Genomic DNA, 24632 nt, shown 5'->3' with positions numbered 1-24632 from the left:
AGTCGCAGACATGGACACCAAACATTTCCTGCCGCTCGGTGAGTGCCGGCCGCAGCGGCGCGGGCGAGGGAGGGGGCCGGGGCCGGCGGGGCGGGGGCGCGTGCGCAACGCGCGCGGGGGTCCGGCCGGGCCCATTTACCCCGCGCCGTGGCGGTACCGAGAGTTAGCGCGCCGGGCCCTGGGAGGCGAGTGGGCACAGGGCAACTTTTCCCGGGCCCGGGCGCGCGGCGGGAGACGGCGAGGACGCCGGGCCTCTGATTTGCCGAGAAGCGGGAGTGGGCGGCGGGGCTGGCGCGAGCGCAGGTTCGCTCGGGACGTGGAGAGGGTCCCTCACGCTGCGCATTGCGCTTCCGCGAAGCCCCGGGGCGCCCAGCCCCAGCTGCCCGGGAACCCGGCCACGCCAGAGGATCAACTTCTGCGCTCGCTGGAGGGCTACGGGCCTCCCTGGCATTGGGATGGGGACGACGCACTGGGCTCCAGGAGGCCACTGCTCTTCCCGGCTCGTCGGGCTGCCACTTGGAGAAGGCCGCTGGCCCCTGGCTGTCTCTTTGCCTAGGACGGAGTCTGTGATCTTGCAGTTCCCTGACAGCAGACCAAACATAGGTGGGCACGGTCACTCAGGGGAATCTCTGCTCAGACTCTGCATTAAACCCAAAACTGTGGCCCTGCGCTCTGGCACCCCTAGTTGTTCTTCTCTGTATTTAGCCCATCGGCAGAAGGATCGTTTTCTTGTCCTGCAACCCTCCCGCCAGCAGCACCCAACCCCAAACAGCCTGCCAACTCCAGGAGTAGAACCAAGCAGGGTCAGAACCCCCCCTCTCCCCCTCATTGCTCTCCCTGGGGTTTTGGGAGCCAGAGGGAAGCAGAGTAGGGAGACTTTATAAATGAGCTCCGGGAAAGATATTAATTTGGTGGTGAGGACAGCAGCCAGGCTGTCAGGCTGGTGAAGAATTTGTGCTGAATGGAAATCAGGACAGCTGATTATGGACGAAGGTCCACGATGATCATTGCCTCTCTGCCTGCCCACCCCATATGAGATTTGGAGTGCGTTTTGGCTACCCGGAAGGGTGATCAAAACTCAGCATGGCTGCCAGGACTTTTGGTGATTTGGGGAGATGGCACCTCCTTAACCCCCAGCCTTCTCACAGACAGGTCTGTTGCCGAGTGACTGGGGTAGTGTTACAAGTCTGTCAAAGCTTCACATTCTGCATCCTTATGAGTAGTGATAGAGACAGTGGAGGCATACCTGAGCTGGGGGTTTAGCTCCCAGGCTGTAAACTCCTGTCCATGTTTAAGTTGAGAAACTGACTGGGAACGGCCTCACTTAGAGGCTACAAATGGTGGATTTGGCATTGGAACCCCCTGCCAGAATTGGCCGACAAGAAAGCTTTGTTACTGTGGCTTGTTGCTATGGGGCCTGGTGTGGGGCTGTGTGGGGCTCCTGAGACATCTCTTTCTCCTCCACCCAGGCCTTCACATACATACAGGAATGCTTTGCTCAGTCTGGCCTGGGACACGGCTTGGGCCTAGCAATACTTTGGCTAGGTCTTGAGTTGGGAACAACACCCCAGGAGAGATAGAACCCATTCTCAAAGTTGACGCATACTAAACTGGGAACAAGGTTACAGGGTGGCTGGGCTGGAGTCTCCATGAAGAGGAGTTGTGTCTCGGAGCTGATGTCTTGGCTTCACAGAGTGCTGGATCTCAGGACCAGCTTGTGGCCTTCCAGGCAGCCCATGCCCCAGGGCTGAGGACTGAGTCCTGGGCTCTGATTATGTTTTATTTTTTACTAAGCTTGTGACCAGCTCTCAAGTCCAGTGCAGTTGAAGGTCCATTTAAGCAGCTACTTGCCTAAGCCCTTTTGTCAACACAGCCTAATCCCTCCTGGGGGCTGAGTGTCAGAGAATCTGCCTTATCCAGGGTCCCCACTTGAAGTGTCTAGGAAAGTTTGACCATCCCTTTTCACTACCTTGCTGCTTTTGGGGTCCAGACCTGAGAGTTCTTTCCAGTATGCACTGTGTGGGTTTGGTAGCCTCCAAGCTCCTGTCAGTTGAGCTGATCTGTACTGGACGGATCCGGGAAGAAAGGGAGGTTGGTGAATTTGCCTCAGGCAGCCCCTGTTTCCTGGCCCTGCTGCCCAGGGCTGGTCTTCTTCCATGCTAGTTGGGGACTTGGGCTAAGGGCTGGCCTCAGCCTGGATGGTGGGACTGGAGGGCTGAGCCTGCAGAGTCCAAAGGTCTCAAGCCTGCACTGACCCTCTCAGCTGTTAGTGGCCCATTTGCTTGTGAGGGTAACAGGTTTCCAGAAGTAGGGCTCTAGACCTTTAACCACCCTCTTTCGTGGTACTTGGGGACTTGGTGAGCTTGGGGCCTGCCCAAGGGGGCTTTTAGTTACATCTGAGCCCTTGTGACCCAAAATAGAGCACATTCCGGGAGTCCCGAAATAACAGGGTCACATGACTCTCAGGAGGCTGGGCTTGGAGTCCAGCTTGGGCCTGACTAGGCAGTTCATGTTTAGGTCCCCGGCTGCCTACTGATTTGGGCATTTCTTTTGGGAAACTCTGGAGGAGACTCTGTTGTTGACTGAGGAAGTGTTAGGGCAAGAAAAAGTGACCCCCTGATGGTGGTCTGACTGTGGTGGTGGCCTTGCCTGCTGTATTCTTCTTTGGGCTGCCACTGACTATTGTGTTGGGCACAAGTATTTGTCTCAGATGTGGACTCAGAGAGCTAGGCCCACAGGAAGGAGTCACTGAGGGTGGGGAGCTCTACATACAGCTCAGGTCTGCACTGCTCAGAGGCTGTGGGGTGTGTGGGGTACAGAGTCTAGCCTGCAGCCTGATCACATGGGGCAGCTGCTGTGTGCTGTCTCCCAGGCCTGCTAGGGCCAGGGTGACTCTTCCAGCTGTGTGTGTCCTTCAAGTCTGGGGCTAGGTGCACCTCCTCAGGGAGGCCCCTCTGATTTCCTTGCTAGTGCCTTTTTGTACCACCCATGCCGCAACTGTTCTGGAGGTTGAGTGTAAGAGTGGGGATCCCTACCCCATCCTCCTGCCATCCCCTAGGAAAGGAGTGTTCCAGAGGGGTTGTCACTCTGTGGACAATGTAGAGGCACTCAGGCCTCTGTTTCTCCACCCAAGGGATGACCACAAGTACCAAAGGAACTCTGGTATACATGTGTGGACAGAATCAAACTGCATAGAAGGTGGTGTGAGAGAATCTTGGGCCCAGCACTCGGTGAGGCCACCTGGAGCTTCCTATTTCCAGGGAATGGGGTCTTGCTATGTGCATATTCAGGCCAGGGTCTCCATGGTGAGTGAGGCATAGCTTTGCAGGGAATGGTAGACCTGGCTCAGCTATCTTAAGACATAGGCCTGGAACCTTGCAGATGGCCTAGGGCCAGGACGAGCCAAGACCTGCCTTCCTTCCCTGCTCCTTAGGCCTAAAGCTTGTGGGCTGGGCAGGGCCTTGAGGTATCAGATTGGCTATTGGATTTTCATGGGAACTACTATCAGGCGGGCCAGGGATGAAGCAGGAGTCCTGGCTCTCAAGAGTATAGGTATCTGGATTGTGGCTGGGAGTGTGTCCGTTTGGGGGATCACCTTCGAAACCTTTGTCCCAATGCTATTTAAAAACAAATTACGTGTGTGTGTGTGTGTGTGTGTGCAGGCACATGTGCCACAGCATTTGTATGGAGGCTAGGGGACAACTTTTGGGAGTTGCTTCTTTCCTTTCAGCATCATGTACGATTCAGGGATTGAACTCAGTCTTTGATAGCAAGTACCTTACCCACTAAGCCACCTCATCAGCCCCAGTGTTTTGTTTAAAAGGCTGTTTCAGTGCTGGGGAAGGCTGGGGGGAGATGGACTGTCCCCCGTCCATGGGTCTGCAGCATGGCCTGGTTATAAGGTATATTGTTCCTTCCCTGTTTCTTTTTTTTATTCAGACTCTTTTCCATGGCCATATTCTCCCTCACAGCCACAGAAGACTGAAGGACAGATGCAGCTGGATAGTTGATATCTGCCATCTGCATCTGTAAAATGGACATATTCCTTGATTTTAAAGGCTGTTGAACATGCAGCCTGTTTTGTCCTAGGCTGGTTGGTAATTCATAGAGCTCTTTTTGTGGGGTGTGATTCCCTCTTTCCCAAGGTGAGGCCTGTATCTAGGTCCTTTTTGGGTCTCTGCCTTAGGATAGGGGTCTCTGCCTCAGGATAGGGGTGGGTAACCAGTGTTGAGCCAAAACCATCCTGAGAATCCCCTATACCATTGGATATGGAACAGAGGTGAAGACTGGGCACCAAGACAACACAGCTGCAACTCGTTGGCCAGGTGTCCCTGCCTCGGTTTCCTCTCCTCTGCTAGGCTCCCTGGACAGACCCCAGCTGCTGCATGACTCTCCCCAAGGCTCAGTGAGTCTGATGGAGCGAAGGACTTCGCGTGAGCACACCCACCCAAGCCTGGTGCGAGATGTTCTGAGCAGTCGTGCCCCAGCGCCTCACAGACAGGGAAATTGCACCCTAGAGTTACAAAGCAATTGTCTAGCTCAGCAGCTGAATGAGCGTGAAACGGAGCAGAAAGCAGCTAAATAAAATTGGCCCAGGATGTGTGAGGAGAGGCCTGGGTGTGCACAGACACAAACAGACCCCCCAACACTTACCTGGTGCTGCTTTCCACCCCACCATGAGGCAGCAGGCCAGTGTTGTGGCCCTCCCAGGGCCTCCTAAACGTCACACGGATCTGTGAGGCTGGCTGCTTCTCACAGCCACTGCTCTTTTCCATCGCTGCCTACCGATTCAGGATCTGCCACTTGGAGAGGGTGCTGATACATATCCGCTGGGTGCCTGCTGTGTAACTGGCACTTAATTCAGGACCTCATGGCTGACCCAGGGCTGTCTTGATTAGTGATGGGAAACCCTGTGGTAGGGTCTGTTTTCCTTGGCACTTCAGTATCATGTCTCTGTGTGGTTCTCTGCTCTGCAAATTGATTTCCCAGACAGGCCCAGCCCTGATTTCAGCTGGGCCAAAACTTGTTCTTGAACTTGCTCAGGTCCTGTTCTGTCAGCACCTTAAGAAGCTGCTTACAAGAGTGGGGTCCATGCCCAGTCCAGTTCCCCAGGAATCCTGAGCTGCTTCCATTCCTAAGCTTAGTGGCTATTTTGTCTTTTGACTGGAAGATGTGAGGTCTCACTATGAAGGCTCTGGACCCTTGACCCTGGGAGGTTTGCTCTCCTTCCTCAAGAGTCACTGGAGAGTGGAGACTTCTTGATTGTCAAGCTGAGAGCTTTTTTGGGATGCTGGGAAAAGTTGTAAGGATCCACTGGGCTATAGAAGGTTGGGGGTGGGGATAGCAAGTGGTACTTTCTAGCAGAAGACCCACTGGCTTAGCTACTCTGCCTCACCCTGCCAGGACCAAGCTCTGTGGTAGTAAGATCCATTGGGGCCTGTGGCAGGGGACCAGAGGAAGGCAGCCCCACATAGTTCCAGGGCAGGGCACGGACTTGGTTATATCTGCAGTCCCTGTCCAGAACATGTTACATGTGTATGCATGCACACATGTGCACTGTGGCCTGGCCTTTGGGGATCTAGCAGCATTGTGCTGCATTCTTCCTAAGGGGACTTCAGGCCTGCTGGTAGCCTCCATCCCCATGTAATTAGGGTGCACCTGCTTGGCACAGCCACCTTGTCCTCCAGCCCATGGTGACGTTGGCAGAGGAGGGGGTGTGCATTACAAACATAGCCAGACCAGAGGCAGGCCTGGCCGATGAGAGTGCTAGGTGGAGCTGTCTCAAGTCCCCTGAGTATACAGAGGTGGGTTAGAGGCGGTGCATGGGGCTAAGGGGAAAGTGTCTTCTGCTGGCTATGGAGGCCCTGGTTGGGCCCATCCTTGCAGTATTTAGGCTGGGGAGGGGTCTCCCACAGACCCTGGAGTTCTAGGCTGACCTGGCCTGGCCTGTAGAGTCTCCTCCTTTCCTGGTTAGTGGCACTGCTGTGGAGGAGAGGATTGCTTTCTTCCTATTCCTTGCAGTTGACTCTGTTTTGCACTTGTGCCTTTGGCCTATTCTTGGGAAAATCCCTTAACACCCTGGCTGATACATGCCCAGGCCTGGGGCTTGTGATGCCAGGGTCTCCCAGAAAGGTGAGGGAACAGTTTAGTGGTCACAAATTTATGCCATGGTCTGGGAGGACAGATAGGCCCAGTGTATTGGATGGTATTAGAGACCAGGCTGGCCTTGAGGGAGCCTTGTCTGTGGCATCAGAGTCGAGACCCGGAGGGTAAAGAGAAGGCTTCTGGGCTTGGCATTGGGACTCTGGGATCCCTTGGGGGAGGAGTCAGTACTGAGGCTCTAGATGTTAACTAAGGGTCTTCCTTGCCCAAGTTCAAATCTGTCCTTTATGATACCCTATTCCAGAGGCAAGTTCTCTCAGATGGGCTAGGGACTCAGGAGCTATAGGCTCAATGTCTTATCTTCCATGGAGACCAGACTATACTCTAGCTTCCCTGGACCTATGCTGGCCCATTGGCTAGACACAACTTTCCCAGACAGCATCCTGGCACCCAGGGCTGGTGCTGATGGCTGTTAGCAGAGGCTATAGCATCCTGAGTGGGAGGGGAGGGGAGCATGGTAGGCTGGGTCTAGGCTAGGCCCTGTGTCTCTCTGTCTGTCTGTCTGTCTGTCTGTCTGTCTGTCTCTCTCTCTCTTTCTCTCTTTGTGTGTGCGTGTGTGTGTGTGTGTGTGTGTGTGTGTGTAAATCCTGCAGTGCCTGTGGATAAACCCTGAGGAGTTCAAAGCCACTGGGTGTGCGCTGGCTATAATGAGGTTACTGATTCAACTGGCTTCCTGGTGCTACAGCCCAGAGTGCAGGGAGGTTGGGAAGCCCCGTGAGGGATCTAAGTATCCCATAATTGACCAATTTAGCTTAAGTGTCCGTGCTGGCCCCGGGCAGAGGTCAGGCGGTGACAGTCCAGGTGGCTGGAGTAGCTGCTTAGAGGCTCAGAAGGTGCTTCATTTGTCTAGGCCCTCTGAAGTGAAGTTCTAGGCCTCAGGGACTTGGTGGCCACCCCTGCCATTGTCTGCCGGCTAGCTGGCTTCCCACACTGGCTACGACTGTCCTCTATGTTTTTGTCTTAGGTCATGCAAAGGGTAGCATCAGTCTGGGTTTCAGTTTTGTCTTCAAACCAGTTGCTTCTCTGCCTGTTGTCCTGCTCCCCTACAGGGGATGTGGGATGGGATTCCAGGCCTTTGGCTGAATGGCATGCTTAGCCCATGTGGCTTCTGAGAGGCCAGCTTCAATCCTGTATCTCTTTCTGAGACTTCCCAAGGGCAGGGCCAAACATGTGTTGCCCAGCGGATGGAATCGACCTCTGGCTTTGCTGGGGCTAGAAGATGCCCAGAGCTCTGGAGAGGGGCTGGCAGGGCCGTGTAACCTCATTCTTTGGAAAGTCAAGGCCTGGTGTCCAGATGCTTCACCAGACAGGTGCTCCCCAGACAGCACTGGGCACCATGCAGCATGTGTCAGCAAAAACATAAGCCATTCCTTCAGCTCAGTATCCCCCTGAGTGGGCCATGAAGTGAAAAACGAGGTGGAGCCCTGCACGAAGGTCTCCTTCAGGGACCTCGTAGTGCGCCTTTCCGTCAGTCTCCTGGTGACTGTTGCATACCCTCTTGGTATGTAGCTATACAGAATGGCCTTTTAGAGATATTGCAACTGCTCTTGGTTTGGGAGGCTCCCCCAGCTCCGGATTCTGCCTTGCCAAGGCACTCTCTGCCCAGCTGTCTGTGTGTTCCTAAGCAGCTCTTTCCCTCCTCTGGGCCTGGGCCTGGGCCTCCCTAGGACTCTTGGCAGTTGGAGGCCTCTGTCTTTCACCTGTGCTGTGGCACCTTGGCTTTGTTCTGGATTGGTAGGCATTCAGTCACATACTACAGCTGGCGACCAGCTCCTCAGGAGTTACTGTGTTTCCTCTCTTAGCTGAGGGGGCAGAAATCAGATTGAGATGTCTCCAAGGCCTAGGAAGCCATGGGCACTTAGCTAGTCATTGGTGATAGGGCTAGACATGGCTCTGGATTTCAACTGGAGACGTTAGACACTTTGAGGTTAAGGAGCATGCATTGCAGATACTGTGACTCTTAAGGGAAGGGGCATGAGGCCTAGAGATGAGTAGGTCACCCCCTTGTCTGTCTAAGTGGGGACCAGTTTTCTGTCTTTGGGCTCTGACCTTCTGTACCTAGACCTTTTTATGGCTCTCCATTGCTCCACATTCACCCCAGTAAGTGCCTCCTACACTTGAGGTCAGGTGGCTCTGTAGCCTCTCCTGACCCACGAGGTACCTCCCATCCTCTTCTCTCTCACCCAACTTCTTCATGTTTAATATTTACTGGTGACTAGACCCCCCTGTGTGGTGAGAGAGTGCTGTCTCTAGTACAGTGTGAACCACCACTGGCAAAATCATCTTGGCCTTCTTCAGTTGCTTCACTTATAAGGTGCCTGGGAAATCGGGGCACTTGATGGAGGTGCTGCAGTTAGGTTTTGAATTACAAATCACAAGTCTGCTAGACAAGCTGTGGAATTAAAGCAGACCTTTTCCAGGCAGTTATGCCCTCCTCCAGCTGAGGGTCTCGTGATGAGTTGCCTAGATGGGCATGAGCATAGGTCTTCCCTCAAGGGCTCCAGAAGGATCCATCTGCCTAGCCAGACTTCTCTGGCCTGCCTCTTGCTTCCTGGGTCATGGATGTATGTGCTATGGAAGCCATGTGAGCGTGTGTGTTTGGCTCATGTAGGAATGATTAACTCTATGTGGTGCTGAGGCAGAGCCTGGTGGAGATGTGGTGGTTGCAAGACCCTCTGAGCTGTTCCCCTGATGACTGTCCCCTCTCCTGGTTTTCAAGACTTCCTGGGCTGGACTGTGACCCTGCTGGCCCGTTACAGGTCATTGCCCACTGGAGGGTGCTAGCTTTGGGACTCACGCCTATTCTGGAAGGAACAGTAGGGTTGCCCCTACAACCAGCCAATCTCCGCATCTCTGGTCCATCCCCATTTCTGTTCCCATGGGCACTTTTGGTGTCATCTGCCCAGGAAACTATAAGAAGTATTGGCCCTGTCCCTCCTTGCTGGTTGGAGGACAGCTCTGATTGGGACCAGAGTCCACGGGAGGTGGCAGAGCCACCCCCGCCCATCCTGCTCTGAACTTTCTGCCCAGGATCAAGGTTGAGAAGGGTTGAAAAGTGGGGACTGAGTCATCGTACCAGGAGTAGAGCTTCCTTTCCTCTTGGGCTCCCTGGGCATGATTTCTGGGCATGCCACCAGTTGAGGTTGGGGACCTGGCCTAGAAAGGCCGGGTGGTGATGGTGGTCTCCAGGCCCCTTAGCTTCTTAGGGGCTCCTACCCCTTGCTCTCTGCTGCATGTACTTCCTGAATCAGGGTGTGTAACTCTCTTCCTCAGTTGATTTCCTTGGCAGGAAGGATGGACACCCAGTTTTGGCAGAGGTGGGAGTACATGCTTGTGGTTCCCTCCAGGATCCTTGGCAGTTTATGGCAGAATTGGACTCAGCCCTTTTCTCAGGACCCACTACCCGAGTCTTTCTGGATATGCTGGCTCTACATGTACCATCCTTCAGGGAAGGTGGCTCCAGGGCTGTTTGCTGCAGAATCCCCAGTGCTGTGTGCCACAAATACTGCAGGGTGTTATGGAATGAGCCCCTACCCCAGAATTAGTGTGGTGTCTTCCCTGGCTTCTGGGGCAGAATGTTTTGAAGTTGCCATTCCTAAGTCTGGCAGCAGCGTACTTTCCCCTGTGGTGATCAGCTTTAAGACTTCTGGGTGTCCCTTGGCTCTGGCCTCCAGCAGTTCTGTTCCTGACCATGGCACGAGTGGGTGCAGTTTCAGACCTTCAATTCCAAGGACTGGTTTCTTGTAGCTTGGCCTGCTGAGTGGCAATCTTTTAAGGGGTTAGGGAGCTGAGGCAGGTCCATTAGCACCCAGCCATAGAGGACCACTCTGGGGCACACAGGCCACCAGAGTATAGCGAGACACGTAGGAGCAGGCACACGGCAGCCTGGGGTTCCAGCGGGATACAGTGATGCGCAGTAGGAGACCGTGTGCTCACGAGGAGCTTTAGAGACCAGCGGCAAGCTGTGTGGTTACAGATGTGAGGAAGAGCGTTGGAGGGAGAGTGTGGAGTCTGATCCGAGGGACTGAGGACAGAGGGCTGGAGGGGAGGTCAGATGACACTGGGATCGGAATGCTCTGAATCTCTTAGGAGGTAGAGCCTGTGGAGGTGACGTGTGCTCCTATACAAGGGGCAATTGTCAAGGCAGGTAGTAGCAAATGAGAGGTGGTTACTAGGTAAGAAGTAGGGGAGACCTGGGGTAGGGCTGAGGAGGGCTGAGGTCCCTCTCAGCTGTCAAGAGGATCCTGTGAGTCAGATTTTGAGTAGACTCTGTCCTATCTATCCTAGATTTCTACTTCTTTTTGGGCATCATGTACTCTTGTCTTGGTGACTCTGTATAGCACAAGGCTAAGCCATCTCTAGCAGGGTGGCCCCCCCAGGTCTGGCATAAGTAAGAGGAGACGTGGTTCTGGATTTGTGATGGTGTTGAGGGGTGTCTGGACCCCTGTGGTTCTGGCTGCTTCTCCCTCACAACACTGCCTGTGGTTTTTGGACTGCAGGAGAAGTTTGACTGACCCGGATGGGGTATGCACGTGATGATATGGCCTACAGACAGCTTTGTGACTCAGGATGTCCTCTTTAACTGTTCTTCCTTCCTCTGATGGCCCATGGGGAGGGCTGTCCTGCTCTGTGCCTCATGAGTATCCATGATGCCACTCTGGTCAGAGAGGCAGAGCTGTAGGCACTGGCAGCTTCCCTGGCTGGCCTGGCAGTGTTATTTATAAGACTTCTCTGGGCAGGTGTTTAGGGGTTCAGCTACAGCCAGACATCTGACCTGATTGGCTCATTCTGACTCCCTGTGACTGATGTGTTTTGGTCTATAAGGGATAATTTTGTAGTGTTTCAGGACCTTCTTGTGTCAGATCTAACATCTGTCCACCTGGTTGCAGGACATGAATACCACTTCTGGTTTATGGATCAGACTTTAGTCTAGTCTGGTTCCTCTGACCCAGGTTGACATTTCATAGGGTCATGGGACAGGTCACTGTGCCACCCTTGGATAACTCACTGGTAGGTGGTGTGTACTCTTTGGGCATCTCGCTCTTGAAGCTGTGGCTGGCAAGCTGGTTTTGGCTTGCTGATGCCATGGTCTTGTTTGCCCACAATGGCATGGGAACTTATCTACTTGTGGATAGTTATTGTGTCTCCTGGGCTGGGTAGCCGGACACATGGTCACTCATGGGACAGAGCAGAGGACAGCTGTTGGGCCCATGTGGCCCTGGACAGGCCTGATAAGCTGTGATGTCATTACCAGAGGGGGCTGTGCAGTCCTCACCCTTGACCATGATTCCAGCCTGGCATGGTGGAGATCCTAGGGAACCCTGCACCTGCTGGGACATGTGGGTGAAGTGCTGTGGGAGTTGGTCTTTGGGGGCCCCTCTCTGCTCCTGGAGCTCAAGTTCCTCCAGGGTTCTTGAAATGGCCTCTCCCCTAAGACTCCTCTGCCCCCCACCCACAGGTTTCCCTGGCTGCCTTTCTGAGAACAACACTGTGACTGTTGTCACCATTCTCCTCCTGTTGTGGCCTCCTCACTTGGTGTGGAAAACTGGGTACTGAGGGATCTGAGTTGTCAGCTGTGGGGTATCGAGCAGGACTGACAGCATGTGGGGTTGGCCCTTGAGACATGGGGAACTAGAATGGCGAAGGTCCTTTTGTCCCTTTGTCCTCAGCCCCCACTTGTTGTGATCTCATTCATGGAGTCCTGAGCCTCGCCAGCCTCCTGGCCAGCTTGTAGGGTCTACAGACAGCAGCCCTGGTTTGTAGTGTGTGGTTCTCTCTTCTAGCCTTCCTGCCTTATCTCGGCCATGCTGGCCACCTCAGACTTTCCCCTAGGCTTTTAGAGCCCAGACTACTGTGAGCACAGGGCCCTCCTGCTGTTTGTGTGACTGGATGCTAGGCAAGTGTGAGTGCAGAACTCTGTGTGTGTGGATGGTACTTGTTCCCATGCCTAACCCTCTGTGTGTGCATCTGAGTCCTAGTCTGAGAGTGTCTTTGTGTGCTTCATGTCTGTGGGTGAGGTTCTATGTATTATCCATTGTGCATGGCCATCTGTGTGTGTCTGATGGATACTCATGTCCATCTATGAGGTTTTGTGTATATGAGTATGTATGGCCATATGTATGTGTATGCTTGTGTTCATATGTAGGCTCTGTGTATTAGCTACATTGAGTATATGTAGCCACACATGTGTGTCTGTGTATGTACTTGTGCCTATTAATGGGTTCTGTGCATCTTCCATATGTGAGTGAACATGATGTGTCTGTATGTGAAATTCTGTATACTAGCCATATGCAAGTGTGAATGGTTATGTATGTGTCTATATGTACTCTTGTGTTCATCTATAAAGTTCTGTATGTTAGCCACATGTAAGCATGCATAGCCACATATATGTATGTCTTCATATGTGTGTCCATGCATATGGGTTTGTGTATTGTCCACATATAACTGTGCATGGCTATGTGTGAGCTTGTGTCTGTGTACACTCTGTGTCCATGTATGAAGTTCTGTATATTATTTACGTGTGAGAGTTCATGGCATGTGTACATATGTCTGCATACATGTGTCTGTGCATGAGCCTTTGTCTATTATATATCTATGAGTATATTCCCACTCATAGTTACAGTACACTCATGTTTATGCATATTGCCTATATATGGAATGTACACGGTCATATGTAAGCTTGTATCTATGTGCATACCTGTCATACATGAAGTTCAGTCTGTTGGCATGTGTGAGCATGCATGGCTGTGTGTTAGTCATGCACAGTTGTGCTTATGCATAAGTTTCATGTATGTGGCCCTATATAAGTGTGTCTGTGTGCATACCCATGTCCATGTGTGAGACTGTGTAGTGCCCACATGTGAATGTGCATGGCCATGAGTGTGTGTATCTATGTGTAACTGTGTTCATGCATGAGGTTCATGTATTGTCCTTGTGTGTCTGTATACATCTGTGTCCGTGTATGGGGACTTGTGTCCTGTTTATATTCTAATAGCCCCAGGCCTAGACCATAACAGTCATTAGTAGTCATCCTCAGCACCGACAAGTCCTTTCTGAGGCACCCTAGGCACTCCCTGCCAGTCTCTGAGTATCGACCCAGCCTGTGCCTGATGCTGTAGGGGAGAGGAAAATGTGCCAGCTAAGGTCAAATGGCCCTTCTCTACCTTGTAGCTACAAAGGAGGTCTGTGCCCTGGGGGAAAGAAGTTAGTAGGGCTTAAAGCCAGTGTCAGTTGCACACTTTAGTGTAAAGGAGCCTGGCGTGAATGCTGGCAAGACTCAGCAGGGAAGGGTAGGAAGGAAGGCTTCCTCTCATTGTGTGATGAGGAAATTAGGTCTGAGAGCTGCAGGCAGGCTGTGTGGGTGGGGGAGATGAGGGCTAGGCTGTCCGTGGAAGACTGTTCTCTGGTGCCTTTCTCTCAACTGTCCACTTTAGGCAAAGCAGGCATATTTACAGATGGGGAACAGAGTAGAGATGCACTAGGAAGCTCCAGCATGGTGGGTTATAGTGCTTACTAACTCTGCCCTTCTTTGCCTGAAGCCACACCGAGGTACAGAGAAGTCGCCAGTGGTTAGAATTTGAATCCAGGACCCCAGGACTCCCCCTTTCAACACTTCCTGCTGGGTCCCAGGCGCCTGGTTAGCCTTATAGTGTCAGCATGGGTGGAGACACCTTGTATCTGGGAGGTACTGGAGCCAGCCTGCCTTGCTAGGCAAGGAGATACCCTGTTTCCTTCACAAACAACTGGGGCTGGTCAGAGCAATTTTATTTTTATTTCCTATTTTTACTTCCTCGTGGGCTCTTTTCAGAAACTCTGTGTTAGATGGGCTCCACCCTCCAGTCTCCACCCGGCTTCCTGGCCCAAGCCTCAAACTCTGGACAGGAGCTCAAATGCATGTTTGTGTGGCATGGCAACAGTACACCTGGTGCTGGGGTTGAGGGGGAGGGGGACTCCTGCCCTTCTTATATTCTGGGTAGTGGGTGGTGGCAGGCATGTGCCTCAGTGCCAGACTCAGTTTCTCTGCTCACCTCTCTGGCTCTTTCTGGAGGTGTATGCTCATGGCAGGGTAGGGCACGGTCTTTGGAAAATGTGTATCCGGCAGTGTGTTCAGCTGAGACCTGGCTAATCAGGGTATGATGAGTGTAGAACTCCACTGCACTATGGCTTGTGTGGATTTTGTTTCCCCAGCCCTGGCCCAGCCTCAATCCACAGTGGTGAATGCTGTTAGGGACCTGCAAAGCTCATCCTGGGGTGGGGGTTCTCACCTGTCAGCATAACCAGCATTATGCTAGCGACTGGCAGATATGGGATCCTGAACTCTGCTCAGGCTAGGGACAGCCAGGCCCCTGACTCCCCGGTCCGGGGAAGGCTGTTTTCATGGACACCCGGGTTCACTAAGTTCTCTCCATTTAGCCTGCTAAGCCTTTCTACCTCTTAAGAGTTCTGGGGAGAGAGTTGCCCTGTTCACCGGAGAGTGAGGGGGATGGGAAATGGGGAGGTTCACAGAGGTGTCACTGAGCCCTGAAGCTGTTTAGTTTGTGGCCAGGGTACTGATAGCTGGAGTTACGTTCTCTGCGCTAGGCTACCCATCAGGTTTGAGGCTTTTGGCCAGTAGGAACAGAAGTTTTCCAGCTTCCCTCCTAGTCCTTCCTGCTTGGGCTGGCTTGGTGCTGGTACTGGTGGTAGTAGTGGCTTCCCTTCAGTGTGAGCCACATGGGACATGTGGTTGTGGTGGTATTGGCAGACCCTGCATGTGTAGGTGCTGGGGTTTTTAGGCATTCCTTTGATTAGAGGCCAGGAAGCAGAACCTCACAGTATGTGAGCATGTGCGTGTGCGTGTGTGCGTGTGTGCGTGTGTGCGTGTGTGCGTGTGTGTGTGTGTGTGTGTGTGTGTGTGCGTGCAGTCTTTCTTGGAGAGACCCGTCAGCTTACAGATTTCCATGTGGCTGCCCATGGGTGCCCTGGGCTCAGGAATTTGGCCTGTGGAGATGAGGGTGCTCCTCCCTCAGAGCCATGTAAGCCATCAGTGGGCCTCGGGGCTGCGCAGCATTTACCCTAGGCAGCATGTATGTCCTAGATGGTGTGTTAACCCTGGGGATCATGGGAGCCAACCTGGGCAGCATATGTGTCTTAGACAGCACATGCACCTGGCTAGCGTATCTCCTCTGAGTCTTTGCTTTCTCATCTCTGTATGTGGGCCCAGGGCTCTCACTTCTGGAGTGGTTTTGAGAGTTGTTGAACTTATCTCTTGATAGGGCTTATCTCTTGGTTCTGGGCTGAAATAGGAAGTGATGGCTGAGGGCCTCTCAGAACTGCAGAGTCCTTGTCCCAGGGGCAGCAGGAGAGCAGTTGCCCATGGGTTGGTCCTGAGCTAGGAGCAGTCACGATAGGACTGGAGGGGCGGTGAGCTGTGGGGTGAAGTGTTTTTATGGAAAGGGCATCTGGGTGGCTGCTTCTGAGACCATCCTGGAGTGCAGGAGTTTCCAGGTCTAGAAGGGGAGACTCACACTGGTTGTAGCCTCAACAGGGACTTGAGAGTAAAGCCATTGTCCAAACCCCACTGGTATTTCTAGTGACCCAGGCTCATTGGAGATAGACACTTATCCAGCAGGGTCCCCATGCCTTGGGTCCCATCTTCACTGTAGCCTTCAGCCAGGGTGTTCAATGCTGGGTTTCTTCCTCCTCTGCATGTGTTTTTTGTAACTGTGGGAAAGAGTGCTTCCTCCCCCTAGACAGCAGTGAGGACCAATCTGTTCAGCAGATGAGATGGATCTGGTGCCTCAAGCTCTCTGGCCTCCATGCCTGACCAATGTAGGACATGCAGGATATGGGACTAACTTTGTGCTAGGTCTAGCTGCTGAGCCAAAGGTGCCTAATGCCTGTGTCCTGTGCATTCCCACCTCTGGGCCTTCGCTCATGTCCTCCTCCCTAACCCTTGTGCTGTTTGCTCTCATATCTGGGGATTTAGACTCAATATCTTGGGAATAGAGTGGCCTGAGCCCCATCTCTGCCCTTATGAGTTCATAAGATATGGGTTAGTGGGGACCTAGCCTATCTGGAGTCTGCAACATAAATATGGATAAAGCCACTCCCATACCCCTCTCCAGGCCTCAGTTTTCCTATCCCTTTCTGTGTGAGGGTGTCTATCCTGAGCTTATAGGGGGAAGGTAGCTAGTTTCGATAGCCTGTGTGGATTGGTACCAGTTAAGCCTCATGCTTTCTCTTGGGTTCAGTTTCCTGCCTCAATACTCGCCACCCACCGGAAGGGGCTGTGATTGGGGTCCGCCCTGTGTGCCTGACTCAGCAGCCACAGGGTGGGGGAAACCGGAGGTTTCTTGTCTAACCCCAACCCAGGCACCCTCCCACAGCTGAGATTCCTCTTATGAAGGTGGGTGTGGAGTCCTCAGTTCCTAGAAGAACAGGGTAGGGCTAAATCCTAGGTTTTAGACTCCTCCTGGGTCCCTGTGAATGCCTGCCAGACTCTGCTGCTCTCGCTAGTGCCCTCCAGCTTCTCTGTTTCTGACAGGTGTGTACATGTATGAGAATGCACAAGACATAGGCATTACTTATGTACCGCCTCCACCAAGCAGCCCTGCTGGGTTAGGTTCCTCCAAGCCTCCTCATGACTCCTGTGTTTTTAGGGGCTCAGTGCTAGGCCAAGGGCTGGTATGGGCCCTGATTGCAAGAGACAGTGGATGTGGAGTTGGAGGCAGAGGAAATGACACTCCCACTGTGGTCTATGCCACCTAGGAGTCGGCCTTGTGGCTACATTTCAGCAGGACAGAGGTACCTAGAAAGAGTGGGGTTGTATCCCTGAGGCCTTGCCTGGGTAGCTGCCTGGATGGCTTGTCCTGGAACTTGTTCTAGTGAGCTCTAGACCAGTGGTGGTTGAGAAGACAGTGGAGTGGGCGTGCCCAGTGGCTGTGACTTTAGTGAGGCCTTAGTGTCCTCAGCTGGCAGATGCTGTCATAGTCTGACATCTCCAGGAGATGGGTCTCCAGAAACATTGCAGTGACTTAGGAGGACAGTTCTTCAGTGGTCCTGAGCTGGGATGAGGCCAGTAACTGAAACCCCAGCTGTACAGGGTTTATGTCCCCTTGGTGACTGACAGTGATGTATCTGACTGGCTGCCTGCACTTTGGGTCTAGCTCTGTGCCTGCCTGGAACTGGACAAGACCATGGGGTTTGGTGGGTTGGGTCCACTGACCTGGAAGCTGCTTGGCCTCTCTCCCTGGTGTTGGCTTGGTAGTGGGCAGTGTTCATCCTCAGGTGCTTGTGGAACCTTCCTGAGAAGGGTTCTCGTGAGGCCTCAAGAGTCTGAGGAAGCTGAATCAGGACAGCATAGGGCAGCAGAGGGGCCAGCTGGTCCTAGATAAGACCCTTCTGCCTGACTCTTCCTGTTTGCCTGATTGGCCTAATGGACAGAGGGGCAGCTGGAGGAGGTATGTGGCATATGCTATGCTCATGGCCTCAAGTGAGGGCACACTCAGCCACTATGGAGCTGCCAGACGGATGCTTGGGGATCTATAGTCTGCATCTTCACCAGCATCAGCAGTAGTGAGAATGGGCAAAGGAAGGGTTAAGGAGCCTAGGCAAGTAATAACATCTCTAATTTCCCTGTGTGATTTAATAAAAATGTAAATCACTGGGTGGACGGCCGCACAGCCACAGTGTTGACCGAGATGGATTGCGGGCGCTCAGTGGTCAGCCTGCCTTTGTCTTTGCGCTCCCAGTCGATCGGTACTTCCTGCTGTCCAGGAGGCTGACACTGAGGGATAGACACATTCCTCCTTCCACCTCCCTGGCCGGATGGGCAGCCGGAACATCTGGGCATCTGTCAAGGAGGGCTGCAGAGGAGCTCTGGGTGGTCTGGTGGGACAGACCACCCTCTGGATCACCTATCCCTCACCCTTTGGAGTTCCGTGGGTAATCTAGGATGGCTTGGAACCTGCACTGAGGATGGTCAGGTCCTGGTATGTAGAGGGGTTACTGGTCACTGGAGCCAGGGAAGACCTTCCTCAGGGTGACATTTGAGCAGAGAGTATAGAATGAGAAGGAGTAGGCGTGTGGGGATGGAGAGGAAGTGCCTTCCAGCTTGAGAGGTAGTGTGTGCAAAGGCCCTGAGGTGGGACTCACTGGTTCTGGGGTAAAGAACAGACAATGAGGGGCTTGTAGACAGTAGAGCCAGGTTTGGTGTCTCAGGGTGCCAATTGGGTTCTGTTTGTAGAGTCTGGTGGGTCCTGCTGAGAAGAAGCCCAGTGGCAGGAGTGAACCCAGAGGCTGGGGCAGCTATGTGTTTGAGGGCCGGTGGATTGCAGTGATGTGTGGGCTCGTAGGCTTGGAGTGTAGACTTGACGTGGCCACACAGTTGGGGCTCCATGATGGTACATTTGTGGGAACATAGGTTGTCAAGGGTATGGGTTGGAGCATGGCAATCTGTGACAGGTTTTAGGGAGGTGTGGAGGCCTCCTAGGAGGTGAAACTTGGGTGTCTGTGGTCAGGTGGGACATTTTGATGACCTAACTGGGGGATTAAAATGGACACTACCGCTGTAGTATGATAAGTCTTGGATAAGTGGCTAGGTGCTGACTCTAAGCAAACACAGGACAATTGCCTAGAAAGGTCCCTGGAGACTGACATTGGCCACTTGTGTCAGCTGTCAATTTGAGGACCATCATTCTTAGATTGGTCTGATCTCTTAGAAGATGAATGGGTGACACACAGGTGAGGTTTGTGTTCAGCTGAACCCAAGTGGCCACTTCACTGTCCACTGAGGTGGTTCTCTAGCTCCTGCCTGATTTAACCGACTACATCTGCTTACCTTTCTGTTGGGTGCCACTGGGTGTCCTGTGCCTAATGTGCTGGATGCTGAGACTGGGGCTGATGGACCAAGTCATAGTCCCAAGGAGAGCTGAGTTTCAGTGCATAGCTTAAACCTCTAGCATCCCCAGCCCTGGAGTCTTTCCCAGCCCGTAGTCAGTAGGCTTCCACGGGACCCTCACTGTACATTATGTGAGTAGAGGCTGTAGTTCTGTGTGAAACTCTGGAAGGAGCAGATGCCACTTAGTTGTAGAAAAGGCTGGTTTTTGCTGAGGATATTGGCCAGTAGGGCATCTTACAATTTCCCAGGAAGGGATGTGAGCCCCCCTGTTTCACTCACTCACTGGAGCCTCTCCTGGGGGCAGATCTGGCTGGCCATGCAGACACCAGTTTCCCAGCTGACCTAGAACCACTGCCTCCCATTGCCTTAGCTGTCCTTGCCTTTATCATGACACTTGCATGTTGCCAATGGTCTAGCCTTGGATAGCTTTGGGAAGGCTTGGCAGGGGTTGGTAGAAGAAAAACTGGCAGCCAAAGGGACCTGGAGGGAATAGACAGGGAGATACTGGGTGTTGGGAAGCCTGGCTGGAGGTTGGGAAAGAAGAGGGCCCAGCTGGTGATCCTGGTTAGCTTTTATGGCCAAGCTGACAGCCTCTTTCTGTGGAATTGAGTGGCTCGTATCTTTGGTTGCAAACCTTAGTTTCTGCAATGGTGCCAGGCAAGGCTGATGGCTCCAGATGCTTGCTAGTGCTAGTACAGAAATTGTGTGTGGATTTGGGCCCATCATTTGGGGGCAGGGCTTCCTTGGTATTGTGATTTCCTACTGGTGGTCCCCCTGTACAGGTGATGTCTAGCTTTGGACTGGACCCTATGGGTGCCTGACAGCTTGCCTGGAGATGTGCATGCTCCCTTCCTTCAGAAGTGTAGCTCTGTGTCTCCGTTCTCTGGTGTTGAGTCTGTAATGTGATGTCCCTCTGGGAGGCTTAACAGAGGAGGGTCAGAGCCTGGCTGGCTGGGAAGGTAGGCAGAGTGGATAGAGGCCACTCTAGGGTAGAAGTGGTGTGGACAGTCCTTTTGGCCTGCTGGCTCCTGTCCCCATCCTGTGCTATTCTCCCTTCCCTGGACCCCACACTCTTGCTTGTGCTCAGAGCTCGCTCAACTCCAGGGTCAGGGAAAGCTGGTCTACCAGATGGCTAGGCAGGCGCATTGGGCCAGCAGCATTAGGCTGCATCATTTAGAGAGTGTTTGATTAACTGGCCTGTCTGGAGCTAGCTGGGCAGCTGGGCAACATCAGCCCCCAGTCTACACTGGGTGTGGAAACCACAGAGGATGGAAGATCAGGCCTCAGGGAGCCCTTGGGCTGGTGCTATACAGTGATGCATCTCCTACAACATTGGCTTCGCTTCCTGTCCCCAACTCCTCAGCGGTGTCTATTGGCAACCCTTTGAACACCTTGAGCCTCAGTTTCCCCTTCTGTAAGGGGAGAATGACTATTTGGAGGCAGTAGCGTAGAGTCTGACACCTCAGACAACAGCAACCCTGGTGGGGTTTTGATGGCTATGTTCTGTGGGGACTGTCAGAGTTCTTCCTGTGGTTTCTGCTAGTGTTTTCCCCTGAGTGGACCTAGTGGTCCAGCCAGTACCACATGGAGGATGGCGTGCATCCTGTGTGCTCCTCCACCTGAGATAACTAGTGAACCAGCATGGGGGTGAAGACCTCTGCTGAGTGGAGCCCCCTGGCCAGGGGGCATTTCTGGGAGCAGTCTGGCTGTGTGGTCTAGAACTGTCCCATCAGAACATTTTCTTGGTTGAGAAGCAGAAGTGGGAGCAGATGGGAGGTGGGCTCTGCTTTCCTAACTATGCCTGGCAGTAAGAGATGCAATGGAGAGGCTGAGGGATTGAGCTGGGGCCTGTCCCTGTCCTGGTGAGTGTTGTGGCCCTCTCCGCACTTTGACTCTCGTGGCTATCGGATCCAGCGTCTAGCCAGGCTTGGATGGACTTGGCTTGGCTGGGACTGACAGGACCTGCATGTTATCTACATGTATCTGATAGAATTTTCTCTTTGCTATCTCAGGGTCATTGCCTATAAAGCCCACCTTGTAGGGCTTTGTGCAAACATGCAGCCTTGAGGTGTAAATGGCAGCTATGGGGTGGTATTGGCACTAGTGGGCCAGGCCCTGAGCTCTCAGAACTTTGCTTGGGAAACTAGCATGCTAGGAGCCTCGTTGCTGTAGGTAGGACCTAACATATGAAGCTCAGATTGGTATCAAGATGCGCCTGGAGACCTGGTGGGTGTCACTGGGCATGTAGTCCCTCTGGGCTGCAGTCTTCTACTTGCACAGAGCAGATATTGTTGGGGAACACAGAAAGACCTGAGCTAACAGTGGGACAGTAGCATGGGGTGGGAGACAAGTATGTCATGGTAGCTGAGCTGGCCAATTTTCAGCTGCTACCCATGTGGGCTCCCCATCTTCCAGACCGCCTCACCCCATCACCCTAACTTGGTATCTCACCAGCATGGGGAGTCTGGAGAGGGCAGTGATCCCATGCCTCAGGGAAATACAATCCTTGTGTGGCCCCTGAATATTTCATCAGCAGATTAAAAATTGAAGCTATGCTGTCCCTCTCTCCTTGGGGAGGGTGGGGGAAGGGCTTGCACTGTGTCTCAGGCGGGTTTGCGTATTTTTCTTGGTAATGGAGCCGTGTCAATTAGAAAATGACATTGCTGTTTAAAATGTCGTTCTGGGGCCCTCTTTAATTAAGGCAAAGATGGAATAACCAATCTGTCGCCGTGAATGAAATTTTAAACATCAGAATGAGAGGTGATGACGTGAAGTGGGCTTTGTCAGAGTGGGTGCAGAGCCCCGGTGATGGATGGAGGCGGTAGCCTAGTGCAGGCTGCACTACTCTGTGTGTGTGTGTGTGTGTGTGTGTGTGTGTGTGTGTATGTATCTGTCTGTCTGTCTGTCTGGAAGAGTGCTGTTGAGACTGATACTGGTAAGTCCAATGGGGAGGGCAAACAGACTCTGGCTCTTAGGAGATTAAATTTGATAGGTGTATGGAAGACTCTTTGGGAAGGTGTGTAGGAGGTGACAGACGGGGCAGAGAGGTGTTGGCCCCTAGGTGACTTTTTAGAATCTGAAGGGTAAGAATGGGAAAGGGCTGCATTGGGGCCCCTGGGTGCCTATAAGGCACTCTGATGGGGAGGGTCATATGTTTTAACTCTTGTGAGCAGGGGCTCCTCTCCAGGCCCCCAGATGGTAGCACAGGACCTGGCTGGATTGCCTTGTGTCCCTTGTCTAGCCCCTGTCCAGCAGCAGGCAGAGTGAACACTTACCAAGGCAGGAGGCCATGCAAGGGGAAGTGTCTGGGCCTCCCAGCCTCCTGCTGCTCTGTGCTTCGAGCTGGCCCATGCTTGTTTTGCTTTGGCGGGGCCAGGCTCACCCTGGCTGCATCCTGCAGCTCCCAGGACGTGGGCTTGACTCTGGAGTCAGCCTCCCTGGTGATACAGTAAGCAGCTGCCAGGACTGACAGAGAGGGAGGGTGTGAGGGCTAGGCCCCACAGCATACAATGTGTCTTTGGCTTTGTGGCTGCCTGCTGGCCCTGTTTGTACCCATACTTCTGTGTGGTCAGCTGGGAACTCAGAAGCCTGGCTCCCTTTGGGGACATGAAGGACTCTCATCCCCTCTCTGAGCTGAATCAGCCAGCAATGTTTTGTAGACCTTGGCTCTTCCTTCCACCTTGCTTGGCAAGGGGAGGTCCAACCCTCAGTCCTACTTTTCCCTTGGTGACACTCAGCCCTTCTACTGGTGCCTGCTCAGAATGACGAGCCATTGACGCCAGTTTAGGTTCTTCATTGGTCTGGTTCCTGGAGCACAGGTGAAGGACAAGCAGCTTATATCTGACAAGCAGCTTAGATCTTCTGTGTGTCTGGAGAGTTGGGGCACAGGGTACTCATATGACTGGCAGGGGTGGCTGGGGTTTCTGGCTTGAAGAAAAAGACAGTGTTTAAGTTTTATGAGAACAGACAGCATTTAGCAGTGTGGCTGGGGAAGATGTGTGTTTATCTTCTTAAATAGACGTGAAGAGATGCTGGGTCCTGCTCAGAAATCTTCCCAAAGTAGAATTTGAATTTCTGATGGCTTTGATTGTGGGAGCCCCCTTGGGCAAGTGAGGCAGAGACAGGAGACCATGGTGGCTTGGGCTGTGTATGCTGCACCGTTATGCCTTGTGTGGCCCGATCACAAGTGCTCCTCACTCCAGACCCTTGGTTGCTTCTAAGAGGTGCTTGGTACTCCTGTGTCCATGTATACAACAGGACCACTTAGAACATCCCTTTCTTGAGATAGGGAAGATGAGACTCATTTGCACCGTTTACTCTTCTCCAGGACAGGAGGATGTTTCAAAATGTTTCAGCGTAGGGTTACCAGATATCTGGGGTGGAGGTGAGGGCCGGTGGTGCCTTTGAGATATGATTAATTGTTGGGTCTGAGGCTACATCTACATGGTATCCAGGAGACAGCTCAGATCACCTATACAAGTCTCCCTGGGAACAATTATGGAAAATGTCCTGGAGATGCTGTGGACTGGGGCTGGGGCATGTGAGAGGTGCTGCTCTGGAGAGCTGTGGACCAGGGTGCAGGCGCCTGTTCACTGGATTCAGCAGTGCCTGTGGAGGGCGACATTGGTGATGTTTGCTGTAGAAGAGCTGTGCAGGCGGGGCCCAGGCCATAGTCTCTCTTGGCAGACCTCCTGGACCTTCAACTTCAGGAACGGCAGCCCTCTTTCTTCATCATGTTTGTAGTTCTTGTTGATGCCTCTTCACAGGCCATCAGTGTTGAACGGATGGTGACTATGCCCCAGGGACTGTGGCATGGCTTGTCTGGCTAAGTAGCTCTTCCTGCCCTCTCCATCTTCAGCATTATTTAAGGTGCTTTGGACTTCTGGTACCCAGTCTATATGGGCAGGGCCTGGCACCAGGCCATTCTCCCTTTCTGGTACCCTTGCTGTACTGTCAGGGGCATCCCTGTGCTGGGCTCAGCTATGAGCTCACCTTACTCCATTGCTGCTCATGGGCCCAAGTCTGGGTCATATTTTCCCTCACATTCCTCAGATCACAGCTGGCCCCAGGCATGTGTGCATAGCTTTTTCCTGGACAGAGAACACATTGGCTTCCAGCTCAAGGTGGATGTGGGGGCCAGAGGAACTGAGAGGCTGCCAGAAACCTCTGTTGGCATTAAGGGTCCTGCCTTGGAATTCTGGAATTCAAAGAGCTCTGCTCTTGTTCCCAGGGCTGAGATTATAGACAGACTTTGAGATTCAGAGCAGAGGTCAGCCACTGTATCCCTGCAGGCAGGAGCCCAACATCCCTCGGCATCTCTCGGGCACCCTTTGGGTACACAGAGCAGGCTATGCTGGAAGACAGGAGGAGAGGGTCTGTGTTGTGAGAGATGCAGGCCCAAGTGTATAGAGTCTGTACTGGATTGCCCTGTGGGCCACGGCTATCTTGGAACATCCTTTTTATGTGTGAACTCACCCACTGGCTGGCCTCCCATAGTAGAACTGAGTTCCAGCTACCTCTCTGTCAGTTACTCATAGCAGGTCGGGGAGGTATGGGGCAGATCCTTGGCCACTCCCAGCCCCAGGTTCTT

At 53.1% G+C, this 24632-nt stretch overlaps 1 protein-coding gene across 1 annotated transcript in view; it reads left to right on the top strand.

The window, feature by feature from the left end:
* Positions 1-6: 6 nt before the first annotated feature.
* The window catches only part of Rxra (retinoid X receptor alpha), an 86801-nt gene continuing 62175 nt past the window's right edge, over positions 7-24632 (top strand). The window contains exon 1 of the mRNA XM_028756981.1: positions 7-38. Coding sequence (XP_028612814.1) covers positions 11-38 — 28 coding nt within the window. The 5' untranslated portion in view covers positions 7-10. The remainder of the gene's footprint in view (positions 39-24632) is intronic.

This window comes from Grammomys surdaster, unplaced genomic scaffold, assembly GCF_004785775.1.
Source record: "Grammomys surdaster isolate TR1022 unplaced genomic scaffold, NIH_TR_1.0 126133, whole genome shotgun sequence".
In the NCBI taxonomy this organism is placed as follows: Eukaryota; Metazoa; Chordata; class Mammalia; order Rodentia; family Muridae; genus Grammomys; species Grammomys surdaster.
This window is presented reverse-complemented; position numbering and strand designations above follow the sequence as displayed.